Source organism: Cordyceps javanica, chromosome 7, assembly GCF_051103115.1.
Source record: "Cordyceps javanica chromosome 7, complete sequence".
NCBI lineage: Eukaryota > Fungi > Ascomycota > Sordariomycetes > Hypocreales > Cordycipitaceae > Cordyceps > Cordyceps javanica.
Genome location: NC_139301.1, coordinates 2,506,572 through 2,529,259, shown reverse-complemented (window position 1 = coordinate 2,529,259; position 22,688 = coordinate 2,506,572). Strand labels below are relative to the sequence as shown.

Sequence of the window (22,688 nt, the reverse complement as noted above, 5' to 3'; positions counted from 1 at the left end):
TATATAGGCGCATAGCAGGCTTCAAGCTCGGTTAGCATAGGTGGTATAAAGAACAGTAGAAGAAAGGGTCCAGAGGTCAAAATTCTGACCTCCTCGACCTTTGATTGATTCCTTGTATCTCGTGCCTGCGATCAAGACCACCCCCCGCAACAGGAAATGATCCGGATCACCTTAAACGTAGGCCAAGCTTCGCTTTGATCTGGACGTCGCGAGAAGTATCCTGACAAATTCGTACTGGGTGGTCTTTGACGTCTACAGACACAAGCGCATGTTCTCTACCTCGTCTCAGCAATCATACCAGCAATATCCATTAGTCATTCAGGCAACTGGGGAAATCCTTGCTGAACCGCAATTCCGAATTCTTTATTATTGTTTTAAACTGGAGGTATACAATATCAGTCGCGAGTCCTGTCCTCACACTTGCAAAGCATGTAATCAATATCGAAAGGAGGCGACGCCATTACGCCCATTGTGTCCGCCGCGGTCCGACGCGACTCAACCATGCCAAACGCCAAGAAGCCAAAGCTTCTTTGTTTTCAAGTCAAGAATGCCAATAGTCATATCGTCGTTGCAGTCATTAATATTCGTGTACAATCGCCTTATACTTGCGACTTGCCTATCCGCTGCCTCTGAAGCTCCATTTCGATAGACTCTTCGCTGAACCCCGCAGTATCGATGGCCCGCAGCTCGTAGCAGCTGGCCTTAGACTCGGTTCGTGTGGACTTGCCGATTGAATTCGTGTCCGTCAACTCTCCAAGCATGCCCTCGCCGTCAGACTCATCCTGCAGTCTGTAAAATGGACTGCGGTCGGGGTTATTCTCGGATAAATCATGTTGCGTCGTCATGACCGAAGTTTGTGGCTTTCTGCTGCTGATATTTGAAATCGTTTTAATGGTAACCTCGGGGGGTGGAGAAGGCGTTGATCGGGCGAAACGAATGTTGATACCCAACTTTTTGGCGGCTTCGTTGAAAACAGGTCGGAAAGTGGGCAGGCAGGCGGAGATGATGCCAGCGCACATTTCAACATCAGACCAAACCAACAGGGGGGCTAGCGAATAAGGAATATCGTTCTTGTCGTAGTTGAAGAGAACCCATGTCCTATATGAAGAAGTAAACACGGCGCTGCAAGATTGTCAGTGACACACGCCGACAATGAGCGAGTACGGGAACGTACAAGAAACCAAGGCCGAAAACCACCGTCAGACCAATTTTTTCGCTCCTTTTTAGATGAAGTCTCCAGATTTGAGGAATTGGGAGGAGTAGTATGACAATGTCGCTGAAGATAGTGCTGCTAGCATTGGCCAGCCAGACACCGACTTCGTTGACGCACTTGCCTTCCAGCTCAGGAATCCACAGTTTCTCAATTGGCTTGCAGATGAAAGTAAAGAGAAAAGAGATGGTAATTGCCCAGCATATAACGAAACTGCCGACAGCAATGACTTGCTTCTTGAAACCAGAGAAGCGGAAGATTCGGTAATACATCATGAGCAAGCTGAGCTTAGTCCAGCAGAGGTTCCAGATGTAGATGACTTCGGTGATGAGAAGCCATTTGGAGATGTTGTGAACCGCGTGTTTTGAGAGGCTTTCCACGTGATAACCAACGCCTTCGATGTACATGGCAAATCCTATACCAAGCACAACCCAGTTCCACACCTAACAAGTTAGTAGACAAGTTACGACTTTGTTTGTGCTCCTGAGCTTACCATGGAAAACATGATCAAGTAGTCATCCCACCACAGCTTTTGCTTTCTGATCCTCCGACTGAGCAAGCGAAGAAAGACGGATGTAACGGCCAACGTTGTCACCCATGATGTGGAGAGTATAATCCATACTCTCATGGCACGCGGCTCGTAGTGCGGCACGCCAGGGACCTTGTATCCGGAAAGGTTGGCCACCATGGCGACGAATAGCAAGGACTACACTCCGGAGAGACACTGCCGTCAAATATAAAGTAGAAGCAAGTGTTGGCAGCTCAAGGGTTGATTTCTAAACGGTCTTGCATCCCGCATAGCCAAACAAGAAGAGAGAAACAGGAACGGGAGCCATGGTAGGGCGGGACCAATCTTTTTGAATCCAACTAAGCTCTTGCGCTATGGACAAAGTAGGAACAACAAAACTCAAGCGCGACAAGGCCGGAGAGCTAGGGCCGGTGCAGCGTACAAGGATAGTAAAAGAGGGACACCGGGCTGGCCAGGACCTTGGTGGCGCCGCCATCTCGGTGGTCTTGATGGAGTTGTGCGCATGCTATGGTAGTGTTAGTCGCAGACGCACCGGTCACAGTGGGCAGTAGGGGCACCAGGGGGCAGGCAAGTGTCACACTAGCGAAGGGCGGCGGCGGGCCAGACGCAGCTCACATGCTTCTCTGCTGCGGCGCGGTCCCGCTGCCCGACCAGGGCGGGAAGCTGCCAAGCTGCCTTGTTCGGGGCGACCCGCCCGATGAAGCTGCTTGTACCAGTAGTTGTATGCCGCGTGAGGGCTGCTCAAATCGGGAGTTGATGTTGTGAGGGGGGAAGAAATTCAATGAGGAGGTCGGCGATGCGAATCTAGCAGTGCTTCAAGAAATGAGAGACGTTGTCTTTTTTTTCGGGCCTAGCAGCTGGCAAGGAAACGTCTGCCAGCTGGCAGGCGTCTAATACAAACGAGGCTTATCTTCAACTACGAATGCCGCGACAATTTAACTTACCAAGCACCACAACAACAAACCACCAACAACAAGACTTGCGCTTGACGGCTTACACCAATCCTCCATGGCACTTTCCATGAAGAGCAGTTCTTCCCTTGAACACCTGAAGAGCCTCGTCTACTGCCCGATTCAGAAAAGGCGTCGCGGCTTTGTGCCACTTTTGTTTCGTTTTCTCCCTCCGTATTCCATCGCTCTCTACTAAGTTGTCACTACTGCACGCTCTTCCGTGGTATACCTTGGTAGTAAGCCACGGTGCCATTAAATGCCGGTGCAAGGCCACGCAGGTCTTGTTGAGCAGCTGCTCGATACGTTGTCTTTTGGTGCGTACTGCTTCGCTGAACCAGCCCGGAATAAGCTTTTGCGCCTCATCCGCTGGATCAGTACGCGTTGTATACTGGCTAGGTCAACAAGTTACTCTGTAGGAAGTAACAGATTCTTCTTTGCCCGCACTACCGCAGTACTTAGCATGGCTCTTTGATTATGTAACCGGCTAACTTAGGCCCAGCTCGGCGCCCAGCGTGTGCGCGAAGGAACCGAACCGTTCATGCGAGAGATCTGCGCGAGCCCTGTGGTGCGGACAGGGCCTGCACAGCATCTGGCTTGGCTTGTTGCTTGTCAACTTGTCAATTGGCATCCCATGTCCATCACTTGCTAGCTCACGCATTAGCAAGGTCAGCTAGCACACGATGAGCATAGCGCAGAACCGAGTCTGGATAGCTCAAATTTCTCTCAACACCCAGACCGCAAGCCTCCTGAGCGCACCCTAGCAGCTGGCTGCCGGGCCGGTTGCACGTCGCCATCAAGTTCCTCGCCGCCGCCGCCGCCACTCGTCTCCAGCACTACGCCAAAAGTTGATGAAACGCTCTAGACTCAAGCTTGATGTAGCGTGTCAACCTCGCCAGATCAACATGAGATGATTTATGAGTAGGAAAGAAAATCGCTGGCTAGTGGCATCATCTAGTTCAAGCCATGTCTTTGCGGTGTCGTCTGACCTGGCGTTCCGTTGAATGCGTCCAGGACTCCCAGCCAAGCAAAATTTTGCAAAGCACAAATGTGCCAGTCGCGCCAGGATGATACTTCACCTCAACTCTCCCCGCTTTTGCCTGCGAACTGTCTCAGAATATTGGCCATAGACGGAGGCTGCCGACGCGCCTTCCTCCACATCGGCCGAATTTATTTTTAATTAATCAAAACGATCGCCCGTAGTCATTTTATTCCGCGAGCCCGGCTTCACATGCTGGCATATGCCGCCCAAGCTGCAATTTTCTTCCGAGTTGAGCAAAAAGGTTCCCTAACAATGGGTTTGACTGTCCACTCCAGTTCCATTGATGTGGTTCAGGCCCATGGCATGGCCTGTCGCCCGTTTACCGCTACAGATGCTGTCTGGGGAAGTGGGTGGCTAAACATGTCTAAAGGCGGGGGATTATACAGATTGGGCATAAACTACTGTCACCAACGCTATTGGCTTCGAGCTACCGCACGACGATGCAAACATATCCTGCGGAGATGGAGACCGCTAACAGTGCCAGCGGATCGCTTCAAGCCCTAAGAGAACCAAACCCCGAGTTGCAAGCTGTCAAGTACGATGCAACAGTCTCCAACGATCATTCGGTCTCGCCGTATGGGGAAGCTATAGTTGCCCAGATCAATCCGTCAATCCAATCATACCACTCCCGACGCATTTTTGGGGTATCATCGCCACAACCCCGCCAAGTGCTCCCTGCATAGCGACAGGAAATGCAACGTCTTGTGACCAAGTGAAGTTTGCCAACCTGTACGGAGTACATAACGAAGCCTTTCTGCCTCCGTCCAAGTACGCCATGGATACCAAGCCACACTGGGCGATTGACATGAGCCCGCGAACGACCCGACCTGTCAAGTTAGGTGTGCCACACCTCGCGACGCTTTTGTGACAGGCACCATCGTAAGTGAGAAGAATATCCAGATCAACCCGTCTGGGGGTGTGCAGCGCCACAATGCAGCCACAGTCAGTGTGTCGGTGTGCCGAACCCGAGAATTATGACACAGTCCACACACATCACTGCGCTAGCTCTCGACAGGACAGCTCGGTGAGGCTTGCTGGTGCCACGAACGACCCCACGATTGTCATTAATAGAGGTTGCAAGATGGACTAGAAGTTGACTAGAGTGCGTATGCAGGCTCGAAGGAGGAAGGGGCTGAAACCAATCCTGCCTTTTCGGCGCTTTTGCCCATACCCTCGCTTTTGCAGTCCCATACTGGGCCATGGGCTTGTGGGCGATGTCACGCCGCGCGTTGCCTCTTCAAGGCCGATCTACTTGCCTTTGTCATTCGTTCTGTAAACAGTATCTTTTATTCTCTTTGTACAGTTGTGCGCTAAAGCGTGATTAGGCAATAGTTTGTTGCACAGCGTCGGGCACATTGCCAGACCACGAGACCGGAAAAAACTAGTCCATTGCCAGAAACCGCACTTGGCACGCATGATGGCATTCAAGATTTCCTTTCAAGATTCATGTTCTCCATGTCGCCCAGAATGTCGGTCCAGTAAATACGGACAGCTAATTCGTTCTTTCTTTCCTTTTTTTCTTCATATGGAGGCTAAACGCAGCCCGGTTTGGACTGCGCATGCCGACATATGTGCCTCTAGACATTGCCTCTCGGAAATTGAAGGTGAGAACAGTGGGCGAAGAGCACCAGAGAAGGATTCCTTAGTTCCTTGCGGATCATTTTCCAATGGCACGTCTCATTGCCTACCAACGCCTCTCTACGGCCACGCAACCCTTAGAGTGGGTAGTCCTCGAGGGTGCGTGAGAGGTTGTGCTAGATTTGCAACAGAGGCAGCAGGAGAGCGGGACTGACAATTTTGCCACCGAAATATATCTGTGTGCTCCGAGCATGAGATATCTTTGCGGAGGTGATGACAGCCAGGAGAAGAGGGACCTGTAGGAGGGCTACGGGCCGCGGATGTGCCCCTGTCCGCCTCATAATTGATTGTTCAGCATGCGTAGCTATTCTGGGCAAGCCGGAGTCCGGATACATTCACGCACTGCGGCGGGGGTCTCATCAGCCCAAGCAATTCGCGCAGCCATATTATCACTCATTGTCGTGAGAAGTATCGGCTTGACCACGAGTCTCTCTCCGTCTCTCTCTCTTCATATACGAATTTCGTTTTCCATCACGAGTCTCAAGTCACTGCTGTGATGCTGCTTGGGCTGATCGGTGACACTTCGATTATCGCCAACTTCTTGACCTTATTATCAATAATGTAAGCTCGCATGCCGTTGTATTTGTATGCTGGTTTAGTTTGTCAATTCATCACATTCCAATTTATGTGCATTTATTAGTCAAAAGTCATGATTTTTTTTCCCATTCGCCTCCACTGATGCTGTGTTTTTTTTTTCGCCTCGTTCATATGGTGACGCTAAATTTCAAATTTTTAATGCAATTCTGAGCCCAGTCAAATAAACGTCGCGTATCCTTGATCCATAAGCCTATCATGCGTTTGCACCTCTCCCCTTTTTTCCCCTTCGACTAGATAAAATTGCTCCTTTATAAAGTGCTGGAGGATTAGTCTTCCGTCAGATCACCATATTCCCACTGGCCTTGGCGCTCGGCTTTGGCCTGGGTTTCCGTCTGGCGGAGGTGCTGCAGGATAGGCTCAAAAGGCTTGCTGCGCTCCCAAGACTTGAGCTTCTTGGGAACCATGCCGTAACCGGCAGCGACGATTTCATTGTTGATCGACTCATTGGGACCGGGAAGGCCACCGTCCGCCTTGGGGTCGTAGAGCGTAATGTAGCTGATATTTTCCTTGTTGTCGACGTAATCAAAGCTACCAACCAAGCGCTTCCCTTCAGTCAGCTCAGCAATGAAAGCGACAGCCTCATCAAAGTAGTCTGCGCCGGTAGGGAGCTGCACGAAAGCCAGCGAGGCATCGACAGCCTGGGGCTTGAGCTTTTGAGCGCCAAACTGGCCCTGATCGAGAGTGCGGAGGTTGGACCAAGCAACCTTCTCCGAGTTGCCGTAGTCAACGAAGAGGACCTCGGCAACCTTGGCAGTGCGATCGTTGGCACGGACACGGGCACGATACCACTGGCCGTCAAGAGAGAACTTGGCCGAGACGTATTCGCCTGTCTTGGGAGCATCGGCCAGGGGTTTGTTGTTCTTGGAGTCGAGATGGAACTTGCGGAAGTCGTTCATGAGTAGCTCAAGAGCTGCCGTGCCTTTTCCGATTTCCTGGATTTTCAGCTTGCCGTTACCATCAATGTTAGTGATAACAACATCACGGTAATCGGTGGGGCGCTTCTCCAGAGAAACCTCGGATTCTTGAGTCTCTGTTGGGGCCTCTTCTCCTTCTTCTTCTTCCTCATCCTGAGATGGATCCCAATCCTTCCAGAGGTTCTTGCGACCTTCTTTAGCGCGCTTCTCAGCCGCAAATAGCTCTGTAGAATTGCCAGACTTCTGGGCCGAGTAAGCGTGCACAGTGGCAAGACCCTCCTCAACAAGCACCTTGGCGAAGTTCTCACGGCCAATATACAGCTCTCCTATGAACCCACCGACCTTGTCCATATCGTGAATGTTAACTTCGCAGTCGCGCTGGTTGCAGCGACGGTTAGCGAGGTCAAGGGCCTCCTTTCCGAAAGGCTCACCACCCTCACCATCCGGGCGGGGGGCTCGAGGGCCACGAATGCCACCAAGGACAAGTGTCAGCTTGACATTTTCGCGAGGGATCAGGATAGTGAAGCGGGAACCAGCCTTGCAAAAGTCAACGATGGCGGGAACCTTCTTCTGACGCTGAAGGGTTGCAAGCATAATTTTGGCCTTTTGCAGGTTGTCGGAAAGATCGAGATACTGCTTGGCCTTTTGAGGCTTACCAGACCACATGCCCTTCTTCTCTTCCTTGGCCTTCTCCTGAGCGGCCAGAAGCTCGTCGTAGATGGGTGATCGATCGGTATCGTCCTTACGATGACGAATGACCGTGGCCCAACCAGCCTCCACGAGCTCCAGGCCGATATTCTTCCCCTTGTCAGTTATGGTGGCTACCTCCTTGGCCTCGAAACCTTCGGTCGCGGGCTTGTTACCATCAACGCTAATCTTGACTTGCTTGCCGATAACCTTTTGTCTCAGGAACTCCTTGGCCTCGTCACGGAACGGTGCCTCCGAGGCCTCATTAGTTCGTGGGCCGCGGACACTGCTGAAGCTGATACGCTTCTCGCCGCCGTTCTTGGTGCGCACGATAACGGTATCAGCAGCGATGACCTTGAAGATGGCCATATCTTGGTTTCCCCCATCGGCTTTCGCGACGTGGTTTTTGTGCAGACGAAGCTTTTTGCCCTGCGCCTGTCTCTCAGCAGCACGTAGCACAGCCATCTTCTCTCCGAGCATGGTAGAATGAAAGTCGTTGCATCGGGCGAGACCTTCTTGAAGGAGAAACTCGGCAATATTGCCACGGGGATGAAGGACGTGGGCAACCAATTGTCCTTGAGGGCTAGCACCCACGATCTCGACCTTCACGAGACGCTGCAGAAGCCTGGACTCGACAAAGGCCTTGGCTTCGTTGCCATGCTCTTCAGCGGGTTGCGTAGCTCCAGTCGAGGTTTGTACTCTTTCCGTAGCCGGGGCCCGAACACCAGCGAGCAGAGTCATGGGCTGAACGTGCTTCTTTTCTGACAAAAGAAGGCGCACGAGCAGTCGGTCACCGCTCAGAACACGCTCAACAATGCCGTCAACGGTCTTGCCCTTCCATTCTTTAATGAAGTCGGGACTCCCAAGATCGTTCTGGACCTCAATCATGCCACCAGTACCAGCCCACAGACCCTTGGATTCAGACTTGGCTTGGGATTCGAGAGAACGGAGAGTCTCGAGCTTGTCAAGAATCTCTTCAGAGTCCTCCTTTTTTCCGGCATCTTCGCGGACCTTGAGCCAGCCAGCCTTGACTAGCTCATCGGGCAGATCAGTGCCATCCTTGAGTTTGACGGTGCCGAACTCTCTTCCAGAATTGGGAATTGTGTAGTGGATCGTAGCCTGAACGGCCTTGCCGACAACAAGATTGCGAAGGTACTCGCGAGATTGGAAGGCAAAGGGCTCGTCGCCGTCGCGGCGCAGATGAGGGGCGGTCACGTACGCGAGGGAAATGTTTCGTTCGGCAGCAGGGTTGCTTGGACTTGTTAAAACAAGGGTGTCGCCGCTGAGCACGCTCTTGACGTTGCCGATAAATGGCTTGGACATGATGGATGAATGAACCGGTAGGGGTGAACGAAGAGATCTATAAACAGACGTCGGTCAGCGGTGCACAACACAGCATTGACAAAAGGTAGGGCCGTAAGAACCAAGTACTAGCCAGTGCCTCTTAATTTCACTGGCCCATGGCGGATATAAAGCAACAAGGACAGCTTACAGACAGTTGTCTTTCCCCTGTCCTACGGCTTTACACCGCTACCAAGCATCATGACAAGCAGTGCCTACCAGCACCCCGCAAATGCAGTTGAGTTGACGTACCTAGCAGCAAGAGACGGGTGAGAAGAAAGGGCAAAACGACGAAACTGGGGTGCAGAAAAACAATCGCCTTTTTGCACAAGCAGAGAGACAGTTGCAGAAGACAAGAAGCCAAGCGGAAACGGTTGAGCGATGGCGGATTGTAGGTACCTGGCAGGGGAGCTTAGATGGAGACGCCCCGCATTCTGGCCTGTCGTGTGCTTGAAAGTGGTGAGGCAAGGTGGCCGTTCGCTACATCAAACAAACTCCACCTCAATCAAGCACCTGCAATGCAGGAGCAGGAAATATATACTGTGGGCTTGAGCCATTGCACACTGCACTGGTATGCTCCATATGTTCTTTTTTTTTAAAAAAAAAAATTTACGGTAGCAGGTCCTTCAGCGAACCGCAGAGCCTGGCAGGGGTTTGCTCATTGCACTTCGCCAAGGAGGGGTTGCTTCACCAGCCACGCTGAGCCACAGTAAGGCGCAGCGTCAGGGACAAGTCGCAAGTACCAGCTCTTATGAGAGCCAGCTCATAAGTATCTATCAAACTACTATATACCAAACTACTTCACCAATTGGTGTGGTACCCAGTAACGCGACAATATCTTTGCTACGAGGCGTAATCCACACTTTATCCTTCTCTTTCTGGTCTTGGTTCATCAACCAGCCAACGCTGAGATGAGCATCGACTCTCATGGTAGAGTCTACTAACGGTGTCTCCGAATCTTATGTCGCCACTCATGCCCCCCAGCGTGGCTAAACTTCTCGAGTAACCGGAAGAAGATCACTACCGATTGATAATTTATAGGACTTCAGAGGTTGATGATTTGGGTTCTTTTCGCTAGGCTTTTCTATCTCTATTTATTTCTTATGAAAGTCTTTTACGTGTCTTGTTTCAAGCCGAGTGATTCTCTTACAGATGCACGACTTGAGTTATTTCGTTTCTTTTATGGGAACTCTTCCAGCTGTCCACCTGGAGCGCTGGGATCGCCCTCGGCCTGGGCAAACCACAGGCTATTGCTCTCTAGGTCAAACACGGTATACACATCCGTGTAGTAGACAAAGCCCATAATGTTGAACGTCTCCTCAGGCTCTTCGCCGTCCTTGGGTTTTGGGGGCTTGCGGATTACATTGACGCCGACCTGGCACAGACCGTCGTTTTTGATTGCGGGGTTGGTCAGCTCTTCTGACAAGCGAAGCTTGTCGAGGCCCAGCGTAGTCTTGACGGAGTCGTTATTGAAGCCCATGACAAGCTTGTTGCCGGCGCTAAGCTTGTCACACTCGACGGGGCCTAAGCCATCCTCTTCACTGAATTCGGTGTCAAGGGCCTTGGCCATACTCTTCACCACGCCGGCAGGAAGTGTCAAATCGATACCGCCCGTGTCGAAAAGGGTGAGACCCTCCTTCTTCTTGAGTCCGAGATTGATGAGGTTGCCGTTGTTGCCATTGCTGCCAGTATTGCCCGTATTGCCAGTATTGCCATTGTTGCCTTTGTTCCCATTCTGATTCTTGTTTTTGTTTTTGTTCTTTTTCTTGTTCTTGTTCTTGGTATTTTCGTTCCCGTTCCCTTTGTTGGTATTATTTCCATTGCCATTGCCATTGCCATTGTCATTGTCATTGCCATTGTTCTTGTTCTTGTTTTTGCCATTGGTGCCGTTGTTGCCGTTGTTGCGATTGTTGCCGGTGTTGCGATTGTTGCCGTCACCTTTGTTGCCGTCAACTTCGCCGCCAACTTCATTACCGTTACCACTGACGACGTTGCTGTTACTGTTCTGGTTGTCTTTTCCATTGCCATTGTTGCGGTCACCGTTCCTATTGCCGTTGCTTTTGCCGAGATTGCCATTGGCACTGCCGTCATTTCCATTGCCGTCTTTGTTGTTATCTTTGCCATCATTTTCGATGCCATTGCCGTCATTTCCACTGTCCTTCTGATCGTTGATTTGACCCTTGTTTCCATCAACGCCATTTCCATCGCTGCCATTGTCAATGCCATTGCCATTCCCATTGCTGCCGCTGTCATTGCTGCCACTGTTGTTGCTGCTATCCCGGTCGCCACTTCTATTGCCGTCAACGTTATTTCCGCCACTACCACCATTATTGCCATTTTCATTGTTATTTCCATTGCCGATGTCATTGAAATTGCCGGTATCGAAGTCTCCAATGTCTCCGTCGCCATTCCCATCACCGATGGGGTCGTTTCTTCTATCAATGGCCTGGTCATTGCCGTGGGTTCCCTTTGCCTCCTTGGTCACTCTAGCAGCCCTACGATGCCCGGAGAAGCGCCCAAAAGTCCTGCGAGCGGGCTGCTCTTCTCGTTTAGCGTTTTGTGTTCCGTCGCCGCCGCTCATATCCAGCGAAATGGAGCTCATCGTCGCGAAAAAGTCGTCTATTACCCCCCTGTCAATATTTTTGACGATGTCTACCTTCTGCAGCTCGCCGGTGAACTTGGAACGGTCGATGCCGCCGATAAAGACGCTGCCGTTGGCGAAAGCTGTGTGCGCAGAAAGTTAGGGCTTGCGTGTCTTTCTGTCCAAGTAATGGATGGTGAGAGCTCTTTGTGGCAAGGGGAGCACTCACGTGTCGAATTCAAGACCACACTGTATGAATTGCCCTTTGTGACGCCCGCACTCTTCATTGCCTGGGGAAGATTCTCATATGTCTTATTTGTCTGCACTGAAGCGGAAGGACCGAAGCCGTATATGGCGAATACCGGAAAGTCGTCGGTGGTGCCTCCCTCGTTAGCCAGCGCCACCTGAGCGTCGGGGACGCTGCCACCTGCCACGGTGACAGTCGTCTTGATGTAGTCGCCCAGAAAAACGTCGCCACCGGAGAAGGAAGCATTGAAGCGTTCGCCCGTTACATCTTTGACGTCGGAGGACTGGTTACGGTCGAACTGGCCCCGGACAATAGCCGCCGGCTCGGCGCACTGCTGGTTTGGGCTCTTACAAAGGCGTGATCTCGCCTGCGGGATCACTGTGTCGCCAGAGCCAGAGTCAAAAATTCCCGTGATCTCCTGTGGGGGGTTGCCGAAAGCCATGGCCATCAGAGGCTGCCATGGACCGGCCTCCTTGCTCTGGAAGTGCTGCACGCTGGCCTGCAGAACGCGGGGCTGGGCAACGACAACTTCGCTCACCAGGAGGAACGGCACATAGTGCAGGTTGTACTTCATCGCTTCAATACTCTCAGAGCAATACTCTCAGAGCTCCTGGTATTTTAGTGGCAAAGATGTATTCTGCTAGTAAATTTGTAAACGATCATCAGCTCTTCCATCTCAAGAGCGGGACTTCATGTACTTGTGCGCATATATACATATCTTCAACACTTTCCACTTCTCCCATCATACATGCAGTGGTGCAACGAAAGGAACAATGCTGATGCATGACATTACTGGCTTGAAGATAGGTGGCGGAGAGACTGAGCATTGCGCTCGCCACCCCGTATCTGACTAGTGTCGAGCCCCGGACCCTTGACACGGGCATATGCAGTGGTTATGACAAAACGACGGAATTGTTTCCCGCAATGCAAGTTGCACTGCACGGTACGCGCAATAACTCCCCGGGCTTCGCGCATGGACCTGGCTGTAGAGCTATCGGATGCTTGCCATGCGGGGGGGGAACGTCACATACGTCAACCAAGGCACGAATGACTGTGAAACAATATTGCCTTTTCTGAGATTTGTTCGTTACCCAAAATACTTGAAAACTATGCAACTACTTACTGTATTACAAGTACTATAAAAGAGGCGAAATCATGCCGGTGCTTCGGGCTCGGAAGTTTGAAACGGCGGGGTCCTTGCTTGGCCTTGGCCTTGGCCCGCATCGAATGGATGTGGTCAAGCTGCGAGCCCACCAGGACTCGCGTCTGCCACTTCACCTTTTACTTTGACTCTTCGTTGGTGCAGTCATACGGCCTGAGAAAACTCGATCTTCATATGGTTTCTTGACTGCAGGGGTTGTTTTAGCTAGTGAGGATCGCGTGATTTTAGCGACAACGCTTCGGATCCGGAGGCCCTGAGACAATGTAACGGAAAGATGAAACCACACAAGCATTGACTCGAGGGAATATCTCGGCTCCGGTTATTAATATGGCAAGGTTGACTCATTCTCCTAATTTCGGAAAAATGTGGTCTTGGACTCAGTTCCGGTCTTTGCACCTCACTTGCGGAAGCAATAATACAGCTTCAGGTAAGTCTGGGCGGCCTCACGCTCTCAGTGGATACCCCTTGACCGGATGATCAACGTAGCCGCTCTGTATTCCGGGACAGCGGAGACAGGTATAGTTTGTTTCCTATTTTTCTTTTCTATCAGCATGAACCACTGGTATCACTCCTCAGTGCGTGGTCGGTACCAGTACCTTTTAGCGTTTTGCAGGTCTTCTATTACATGATGTGATCGGTATCTTTTCCATTCGACAGGCGTTCTTCACTTTTCATGCCAAGATGGCCATTGTTTCGAAACACCTAGAGAATCCAATCAAGCTTCTCACTAACGTTACCCAAATGGTTGTCTGCGAGCTGGCAGGGTCAAACAATGGCCTAACGCAAGGATTGCCCATATCCACGCGGAGCCTCGTGTCGCCGCTGTCAGAGCAGAAACCTACTTATTTTTCTCGTTCACGAGTCGTCGTCTGTGCAGGCAAAAGAAGTTTCGTCTCAAGTGTACCATGAAGTTTTCAAACCAATACAAGACGGCTACAGCAGAACGTTACCAGTAGTGGAGACGGCCGGCGACCTGCCAAAACCGGGTGAAACGCAACCCGGATTGACGACATGGATTCGTGTTTAGGAGAAAGGGGGGAAGGGGGAAGGCTGCAGCCTTATTAGGACGTGACTAGGCGGGTTCCGACAGTTCCGCGTGAATAGGAATGGTTGACTGGAGGAGCTGACAGTTAGTGAGCTATCAAAAGGCAAACGAAGTGGCTGTCGAATTGATAACGACGGTTAAAGGAGTGACCTGATGTCTTTATGATGATCTACTTCTGATAAACTCATGAGGTTTTACATATTTTGAATTCGCCGACCAAATAAAACCTGTCGAGCTATACGAGACTGTGACTCGCTAGGGACCGGATGGGACAACATCCCGCTTAGTCACATGGATTTGCTTTGAGAGGCGTTGTTTTTGGGTCTTGTATGGATGCGGACTTTTTTGGAGGGGTGGCGAGGGGCGAGTTTCAAAAGGTTTCTTCTCGTTATGAGAATAGTCGGTACGCGTATTGTTGTTGTGCTTGCATTTGAAGAGAGGTGTAAGTACGGCGAAACGGGATGCGGCGGCTGCTGCATAATTAATCCATCAAATCAGAACAGTCATGAGGTGAACCTTTTTTGTCGAATGAAACTACCTGAAAACTACCTGAAAAGCTAGACAGGGCTGATTTCGAGTTTGAACATTACTCTCGAGCCAAGTGGTACGGTCAGAGTTGTTTGCCTTTTCGGCTCCCTGAATTCGGCTTCCCGAGTTGCCTTAGGCTACCTTAGTTGGCGACACCAATGACACCTGAGAGACAATTAGTAAAGGGTAGCGAAACGTGTGACCAGAGCATTCAGGCTTACCGCAGGCAGGGCGAGGGCCAGCGTTTCCGGTCTTGAGGGACTCTTCGTTGCCGCCCTTACCGAGGTCGTCGGTGCCAGCGTGAACAACGACAGTGCGCTGGATGTAGATGAGAAGTTAGCAAATGATGTGAAAAGGGCGGCACCGGCCGTGAATTTCCTCCCGGTATATACATACGCCAACGACGCTGTGAGGGCCAATCAGCTTGACATGGCTGTCCTGGACGGAGCCCTTGGCGTTACCCTGGGCGTCCGTCTTGATGTTGCCGAGATCGCCAACGTGGCGGGCGGCATCCGACGGCGCGCCGTGGGTCTTGCCGTGGGGGTTGAAGTGAGGGCCGGCCGAGGTGCAGCCGTTGGTGTTGTCGCCAAAGGTATGGATGTGGAAGCCGCGCTCCGCGTTGGGGTCGTTGCCGGAGATGTCCCAGGTGATGGTGGTGGGAGCCGACTCGGACTCCTGCTCGAAGGTGACGGTACCGGCGACCTTGGCGTCACCACGGAGGACACAGACTAGGGTCGGGGTGGGAGGAGATGTCAGCTTTCTGCATGGTCTTTTTTTTGTCTCCCCTTGTCTCGTTTTGGCAAAGCAAAAGTGGCCAACGCCGGTTCAGTCGTTACAGACAGGTCAGATGTGGTGCCATCAAGGCCCTTGACAGAAGAGGTTGCAGCCCAGCCCAATCCATCAAGGTATCGAGGAACAGTAACGTAACTGGGTGAGCTAAAAACCCGCGCAAACCAGCTCGCTCTCTCTCTCACACACACACGCATGCCGCCACCACCTATAAACGCCGAGAGCTGCCCCTCCATCAATTTTCTACCGCTTGCATCATCTGACGACGTGCAGGATGCGGTCGTGGCGCTGTGTTTTGGGACGAGGCATTTTGGTCTTCTTACCTGCTTTGACCATTTTGGATGATTTTGTTTTTTCTTGGTTGATGATGGCTGGAAGTGGATGAGGTGATGATGCAATGGAGGGGGAGGGGAAAGGAGGGGAAAGTTCGGGTACGGCTTAATAAAGCTGTCTGGGCAGCCAGTCGGCGGCGTCGGCCCAAGGAAAGCTACTATGAAAACCTACCGATTACGCTGGAGGGGCAAAAGCTCCCAAACCCGAGACCTGCGCAGGCTCCCTCCGGCGAGCAGCTTTGGCTGCTTGCATCAAGCTGTGTTGCCCGGTCATCACCCAATTGTGTGCGCCAGCCAATCGAGACGGAGCTTTTGACAGGCCGCTGCCGAGGCGGAGTTACGAGGCCAGTTCCTGTTGCTTGGAAAGCACCCGTCATGGACCAGTCTCATCACAGCATTCTCCCCAAACTAACTAAGGACCGAGCTGGGGAAGCTCGCGGCTCCACAATGACAGAAGGCTTCAACTTCCCCAATTGATCTCCGAAGAGACGGCCAAGGACAGATTTGATAGCGACGGAATTACCGGATCGAGGAAGCCAGGAATATTTCTGCTATTCAAAGCTCGACAGGCAATTGGATAACGTTTTGAATTTTGGCAGGCATACCGGCCGACACAGACCGCGAAGACCGGGTTGGCAGGGCATCGAGACCGTGGAGCACCAAGCCGAACGCTACGAACGTTGCAACACCAGTATGGAACGTGAGAAGAATGGGCGAAGCAAAGAAGACACACAAAAGGAGCATAGCCTTTGGCGGACACGATCCATAGCATCCTCTACTCTCAACTACAGCCATTCGTCTACGGAGCCTACGAAGCCTACGAAGCCTAGCCCTCCCCTAAGTCCGATACTCAGGCGAGGCCGGGGCGAGGGCGCTCAGGATATCGGGGGACTCGTGATGAAAGGGGAGAGTTTGCCGCTATATGCTTCTTATTCTATACGCTCAGCTCATCGCGCTGTAGAAAATGAATGGGCATAATAAGGGCACGCACGTATTGTAACTCGTAGTGATGGGTTTTAGTGGGCGGGCGATGCGAGACCGGCAGCTGACTATATCAATATCCTCCTCGCTACAGTAATTTCGATGCTTCAATTTTTCACCATTTTGAAACAACAATCGGTGGAAACAAGGCAAAGAGGCTTGCGCTCATGCATGAAAGACATCTGCCCGTTTGACTTTACAAGCAACGTGGGGTGACGACCCTCCAAATCTCGGTATCTATATTGCAGTAGTGCCCAGGACCAAGAAAAAAAAGGGTTCACCGTCTTCCGAGAGTCATTAGCTGTTCCATCTTGGCATTACGTCGTAGAAATCGAAACGGGCTGCTTTTGGTCAAAACAAACACGCGCCACGCCTTTTTTTTTCTTTCAAAGCCACCCTGTCCTATCCCAAAGTTCCGGCCTCGCCTACATCTAATTCGTCCGGAGGGTGGGGGGTTCGCAATTTTTTTTTATTCATCTGCACGTTACTCCCAGTACTCCGGGTCATTTCCCCGGACGACTCCTATAGTTGAGCTACCCACACCGTGATGCGGCCGGGCGTGGTCCGTCACGACCTTCCATGGAAAGGGGGCAACATCGCCGTGCGTAAAACATGGACATGTCGCTGCACGGCGACCATATTCCAGATGCCCTGGCCCATGCGGTCGTGAGCGTCTCTCTCCCGGGCATGTAGCTACTCGACGAAGCAGCTCGCCGTAGTAGAGGGGGCCCGGTCGTTGATCGTAACTCGAAGGAGGGGTAGCCCACGTTCGATACTGGTAGCAGAGGGGCGAACGGGAAAGACGGGGATCCCCGTGGGGGGGCGCACGTCACTTTGTGAATGAGGTCCGTGGCGGCCATGCCAGGCACCTCTGCTGGGAGGGACGAGGGGTGGGCTGGACATGCCTGGCTGGCTACCTAGGCAGCTGGGTTGCCACGCACTCTGCGGCCTGGGCTAGGTTTGTTGTCGTTTCATATAATGTCAGCGTGGTGGTGCATGGACGAGGTTGCGTGCTTCAGCATGCCAAGTATACTTGCATCCATCGAGGGTCGCCGAGGGCCACGATGTTTGCGGGTTGAGAGCGCCGACGGTGGAATTGGAAGCGAAGACTTGCCCACCACCATCTGTCTTTGCAAGCCGCATCGATAATCTCAAAAAGTCAAAAGATTATTTCATTTCCATATCAGTGAATCAATCAGACTCAATTGCAAGCTTGGCTTGTGTATATATTCTCTCGAGCTGTATTCGCTATACACCTCCTTTCCCCTCCCAGAGAAAAGGATATTAAGTTGGATAGGTGGTTTTCAGGTATTGTTCAAGCCGTGGTGGGCTTCAAGAAACACACATCAGGACAACCCCGCACAGCTGTCGTTTCAGGAAAAACCCGCGTATTCGCACAATCAGAGCGCAGGGCACTCAGCCTGCTACGATGCAACTCGGCCGTCCAACCTGAGAATGCCTCGATAACCTGTCAAGAAAAGTACGACCCAATCCTCCGCAAAATTACAAATACAAACTCGGCCCGTGACAACCAAATCTCGATGTACAAGGGTGTACCAATATCCCGGCTTACACCTGCAGCCCGCGAATTAAATCAAGACTCACGTCGTCTCGTGGCACAAACCTGGCGTCGAAGCCGTCGGGCTGGCTGGTCAGCCCATTGGTCAATTCTACCTTGGGTGTGACTTCGTTCCCTTGGTCATCGAGCGGCTTTTTGACGTCCATTGTGCTCAGGATACCGGCAATCACGATCCACACGCTCGCCTTGGCAAGGTGCTGGCCGACGCAGACGCGTCGACCAAAGCCAAACTGGCCATTGGGGAACGGCTCGCCACGACCGCCTTCTTCTACGGGCGTGTATCTGTCAGGATCAAACTCGTCAGGATCCAGATAAGTATCGGGGTCGTGAGTCATGGCACGCGCGTTGGCATAGACAAAAGAGCCAGCAGGGATGAAATAGCCATTATACACGTCGTCTTCGATGGAGCGATGGGGTACGCCAATGGGAGATACAGGGCACCATCGAAGAGTCTCTTGCATCAGGTACTCAATGTAGCGTAGGTCGGGATTCTGCCTGTCATTCAAATTTGGCATCCTGTTGCGTCCAACAACTCCGTCTAGGGCTTGCTGGGCCTTGGTTTGAATCTCTGGGTGCAGAATCATGTTGATAACGAAAACCATGATGGTCGCCCACGTTGTGTCTTGTCCGGCAGCAAACACGGCGCCGGCCGCTCCTTTTATGTCATCTAACCCCAGCTCCGGCACCTCTCCTTTCTCAACCTGCACCTGTCGTTGGTCTAGCATGAGCTGGATGATCGACTTGGTGCGCTGCTGGGCTGCTACAGCCGCGTTGAATGGCTTGTCGTGCAAGTTGCGGATAGCCCAGCACCAATCATTGGCAAACTTGAGCGACCTGTCGTGCAACCACCTGGGCATGTATCGGAGAATCGGGAAAAAATCGACTGGCGTGCCAGCAGGTGCGCCCCCATGCCCAAGCGCATAGCTGGCGTCTGCAGCCACTTGAATAAACGGATCCTGGTCGCTGTCAATGCTGATGCCGAATCCGATGCCGAGTACAATAGCGGTAGCTAGTCGACGAACAACAGTTTCCCATTCTGCAGGGTTGGCTGCCAAGCCCTTGAGCATGATGGCTGTTTCGCGCTCCTGCATGCGCCTGTATTGCACAATACTACTATTTGATAGACTCTTTTGTAGAATGCGTCGGTGCATCCGGAAGTCGGAGCCCCATCGCAGAAATGTCAGCGTCTTGCCCCATCCCATGACCTCGAAGAGCACAAAGCGTGGGCGGTCTGAGTAGTTGAGGCCTCGCTTGTCAAGCAGATCGACAGCAGCTTTCACCGAGTTTAAGACAATGACAGGCTGACCGAGGATGCTGACGGAAAGTACATCAGAACCATACTCTCGAGACCACCTCATGTAAGTGTACTCGGGGCTGTGGGAGGGCACGATGCGGAGGTGTCCCAGGACTGGTTCTCCGGGTGGTCCAGGAGGCAGCGGCAAACCGTTGGTGCGGCGTCTATGGAGTACAAACTTGACAAGAAGCAAAAGTATTAGCGTCACAACGACCGCCGAGCCCAACGGCCGGACAGCACAATACGTGACACCCATCTCGTTACCGGGTTGCCGTGGTGGGCTGTCACCAGCCGGGGGCTGCCAACGGGGCCGGAGCTTGGCGACGAGCACCAAGGCAGCAGCCTGGTGCCAAGTGCCAGATAGTGATGCGGGTAAGGGTACCAAGGCGCTCTGTAACAAGCAGGCTCCGTTGCTGTCCGGGCCGGGGCGTATGGGGGACGAGGACGAGGACGAGGTGGATGGCTAGTGGATCTATAGGGGGATACTTGGCGCACCGGTAGATCGGAGCGATGCTGGGTGTGGCGCGGCTTCGAGGCACTGTAGAGCCGGAACTAGGAAAGAAGGCTGCACCAGGTGATGGAGCCCTTTGCGTGTGCGGCTGAGCCGTGGATGAGGAGCACACGAGTGTGAAGCGGAGAGCGCTTCGTTACGATGGCGAGAGAGAGCTAGTGGTTGGTGGGGCAGCTTCTCCTGATGAGAGACGGAGAGCGTGGCTAGCGTGGAGGGAGAAGACAGACCAAAAATGGTAGGCACGCTTCGCACATATCCAGAGATAGGCCTTGGGAATATACACATCGATTGACGCAGCTTGTAGAAGCAAGAGGCGGAGACAAGGCCGCAGGCAGGCGACGTAGCTTGAGCTTCCTTGCAAGCAAAGCTCCGCAGAGGCCATGTGCCCGAGGCAGACTATCGGCCTAGCTTTGACAGTGTAGCTGTCTGTATCTGCATCTTGTAACCCATGATGGCGCTGACCATTCAGACACGAGTAGAGTATCGTGGCAGGGGTACGGGCCACCCTCCACCCCATCAAGCTATCTGACCATCAGATACATAAAATTTTTATATTGGCTTTCAACTCTGTCTGGTGCGTGGTCTGCAATGACACGCCCGCTGGTGGCCCCGACTACTTCCTTGGTGAGTTAGTTTTACCAAGTAGGAAGCACCTATCTCCGCGTGGCTCCATAGGGCGCAACGGTGGTTGGCAGAGCTAGAGATGCATCGAGACGATGGTGTGAGCCTGGTCGGTGTCATTCTAGCACGTAGTCATGGTACCGCGTCGCAAGTATTACATGAAAAGGGAACATGGCACCCAGTCATGACTACTCAGTATGCAGCAGTTGTGGGTAGCCAACAAGACACCAAAGACACGCACGCAAGAGACTGCAGCGTGGTGCGACGAGTCGCGCGGGATGCGACGCTGCGTTGGAGATCGTATGCCCGGTTGTCCGCATGGAGAAACCAGTTGTGAGGTTGATTTCTCTCATGGTCCAGTTTGGCTTGGCCTTGTCCTTGTTGGGTAGACCAATGTCCACATTTGCCTGCCGGACGAGGTTCGGTGGCTTGATTCCCAGTCCCTCCCTTGCCTTCTACTGGTAGTCGATCAGCTGCGCCCCATCAGGCTGCAGATGCAAGCCGCGAGTCGCGAGGGAATGGGTCGCCGGCGCGGGAGCAGAGACTACTGGTATTAAGCAAGAATGCGACGCTCCATGCCGTCGGTTCCATGGCGTTGATGTGTGAAACAATGGCCACGAGTCTTGGTCCGGGGTTGCAATATCGAGGGAACGGGCATGGCCTTTCGGTATCCCAGAAAGAGCTGGTTGAACGACGGGAGAGTCCGGGGCAGGGATTCCATGGAACGGAAACATTCCGGTCCGCAGGCGAGAAAAGATGCCGGGTTGGCTGCCGCGTGACGAGCATCGTGAACGAGAGCCTTTGTTTCCCCTGGCTTTCCAGGGGCGAAGGAGGCCCCAGCCAGCGACATCCCCACCAACTAGTTAACGGAAACTGGGGGCACAACATGTCTGGACTGGCTACGGTGGACGGAACACGTACGTGATATTGGCGAGATAAGTCCGAAGTATCAGAGCGTAAGAAGAATGCTGCCATGCCATTGAGTGGCGCTAATAGTGGGAAAAGAGCAGACTTGGGTTTGTGATGCGGCCGTCGTGGTGTTGAGGATGCGCGCGTAGTGCAAACGGACGTCAAGGTGGCATTCCGTCAGGTGCCCGAGATGACCGGACAAGAGCAACCAGAGCCGCAGCGTGGACTTACCAGTATCCGTACGAGGCTGGAACTCGACGTGCTGCGCCTTTGTGGCGGGGCAGTGGCGGGGTAGCAGGGACCTTTGGCGGGGTGACGATGGCTTGGTATCTCTGTAGCGGCGGGCGACGAGGGTTGTACCTGTACAAGGTGGCAGCCAAACTTCAAGTTACACTCGACAACTGGTCAGTTAGCCAAGTAGATATAGGTTCCTGGGTAGTTATCGCACTACCTATTGTTACTTATTAGGAGCATCGCGTCTCGCATCTTGCACACCCAATGTACCTACTGTAATCGGTATTATCGGGCGGCTACCGCCTTAATACGTAGGTAGTTATGTACCTAAGTAGAGTATCAACCAGAGCACTCGGACAATCGATAGCCAAGTACATGCCCAGATAGCTACCTCGGTACTTGCGAGGTAGGTTCTTGCCTTGAATCCGTAATCCGTATTCCACCTGCGAAGTATTATGGCCGCGGAATTGAATTGACTTCCCGCTGCCTGCCGCTTCCCGTCGTGGATGCCATGGCTATTAGTACTTGGCTACTCAGTAGAGTCAATTTTACGAAGTCAACGCGATTCTGTTTGTGTGAATCATTGATTCATGCACACCACCACATTACACCCCTCGCCTTCCCACTTCCAAGCCGCAAAAAGGACACCAGCGCATCCATTAGTTACCCAGGGCTGAGGTGATGTGGCCGATCTCCGCCCCATCAGCCAGCCAGCAGCCAGCCAGCCAGCAGCCACTCTTCCTGGCCTTGTTCTGCCTCTTCGGTACAGTCGTGGCCAGGTTAATATCAGAGACGGCGCGATGCAAGTACCCGCCCGCCCAGCCAAGGTAAATACCTACTAGCAGCTAAGGTACCAACCTACCTACCAAGGTATTACGGATCTAGCTATTCTGGCTTTTCCACAAGTACCGACGCTTGCCGTGCTCATCTTAACATACCGCTGCTCTCACTACGAACACACCCGCGGGAG

At 52.6% G+C, this 22,688-nt stretch overlaps 5 protein-coding genes across 5 annotated transcripts; all 5 read right to left on the bottom strand.

Annotated features, from left to right (window-relative positions):
• Positions 1 to 599: 599 nt before the first annotated feature.
• V2A60_010249 (uncharacterized protein) lies at positions 600 to 1,898 on the bottom strand (the record flags this gene model as incomplete). The annotated part of the gene is made up of 3 exons (XM_083261509.1): positions 600 to 1,122; positions 1,175 to 1,653; positions 1,704 to 1,898. 3 exons carry the CDS (start codon positions 1,896 to 1,898, stop codon positions 600 to 602), a joined length of 1,197 nt encoding a protein of 398 aa, XP_083117635.1.
• A 4,331-nt stretch (positions 1,899 to 6,229) lies between these two features.
• On the bottom strand, positions 6,230 to 8,887 carry V2A60_010248 (uncharacterized protein; the record flags this gene model as incomplete). Its single annotated transcript, XM_083261508.1, has 1 exon — positions 6,230 to 8,887. One exon carries the CDS (start codon positions 8,885 to 8,887, stop codon positions 6,230 to 6,232), a length of 2,658 nt encoding a protein of 885 aa, XP_083117634.1.
• A 1,198-nt stretch (positions 8,888 to 10,085) lies between these two features.
• On the bottom strand, positions 10,086 to 12,307 carry V2A60_010247 (uncharacterized protein; the record flags this gene model as incomplete). Its single annotated transcript, XM_083261507.1, has 2 exons — positions 10,086 to 11,629; positions 11,716 to 12,307. The coding sequence occupies 2 exons, from the start codon at positions 12,305 to 12,307 to the stop codon at positions 10,086 to 10,088; spliced, it is 2,136 nt and encodes a 711-aa protein (XP_083117633.1).
• Positions 12,308 to 14,610: 2,303 nt separating this feature from the next.
• V2A60_010246 (superoxide dismutase SOD1) lies at positions 14,611 to 15,593 on the bottom strand (the record flags this gene model as incomplete). The annotated part of the gene is made up of 4 exons (XM_083261506.1): positions 14,611 to 14,633; positions 14,690 to 14,786; positions 14,865 to 15,196; positions 15,581 to 15,593. 4 exons carry the CDS (start codon positions 15,591 to 15,593, stop codon positions 14,611 to 14,613), a joined length of 465 nt encoding a protein of 154 aa, XP_083117632.1.
• A 2,546-nt stretch (positions 15,594 to 18,139) lies between these two features.
• On the bottom strand, positions 18,140 to 19,699 carry V2A60_010245 (cytochrome P450; the record flags this gene model as incomplete). The annotated part of the gene is made up of 1 exon (XM_083261505.1): positions 18,140 to 19,699. The coding sequence occupies one exon, from the start codon at positions 19,697 to 19,699 to the stop codon at positions 18,140 to 18,142; it is 1,560 nt and encodes a 519-aa protein (XP_083117631.1).
• Between the last annotated feature and the right edge of the window lie 2,989 nt (positions 19,700 to 22,688).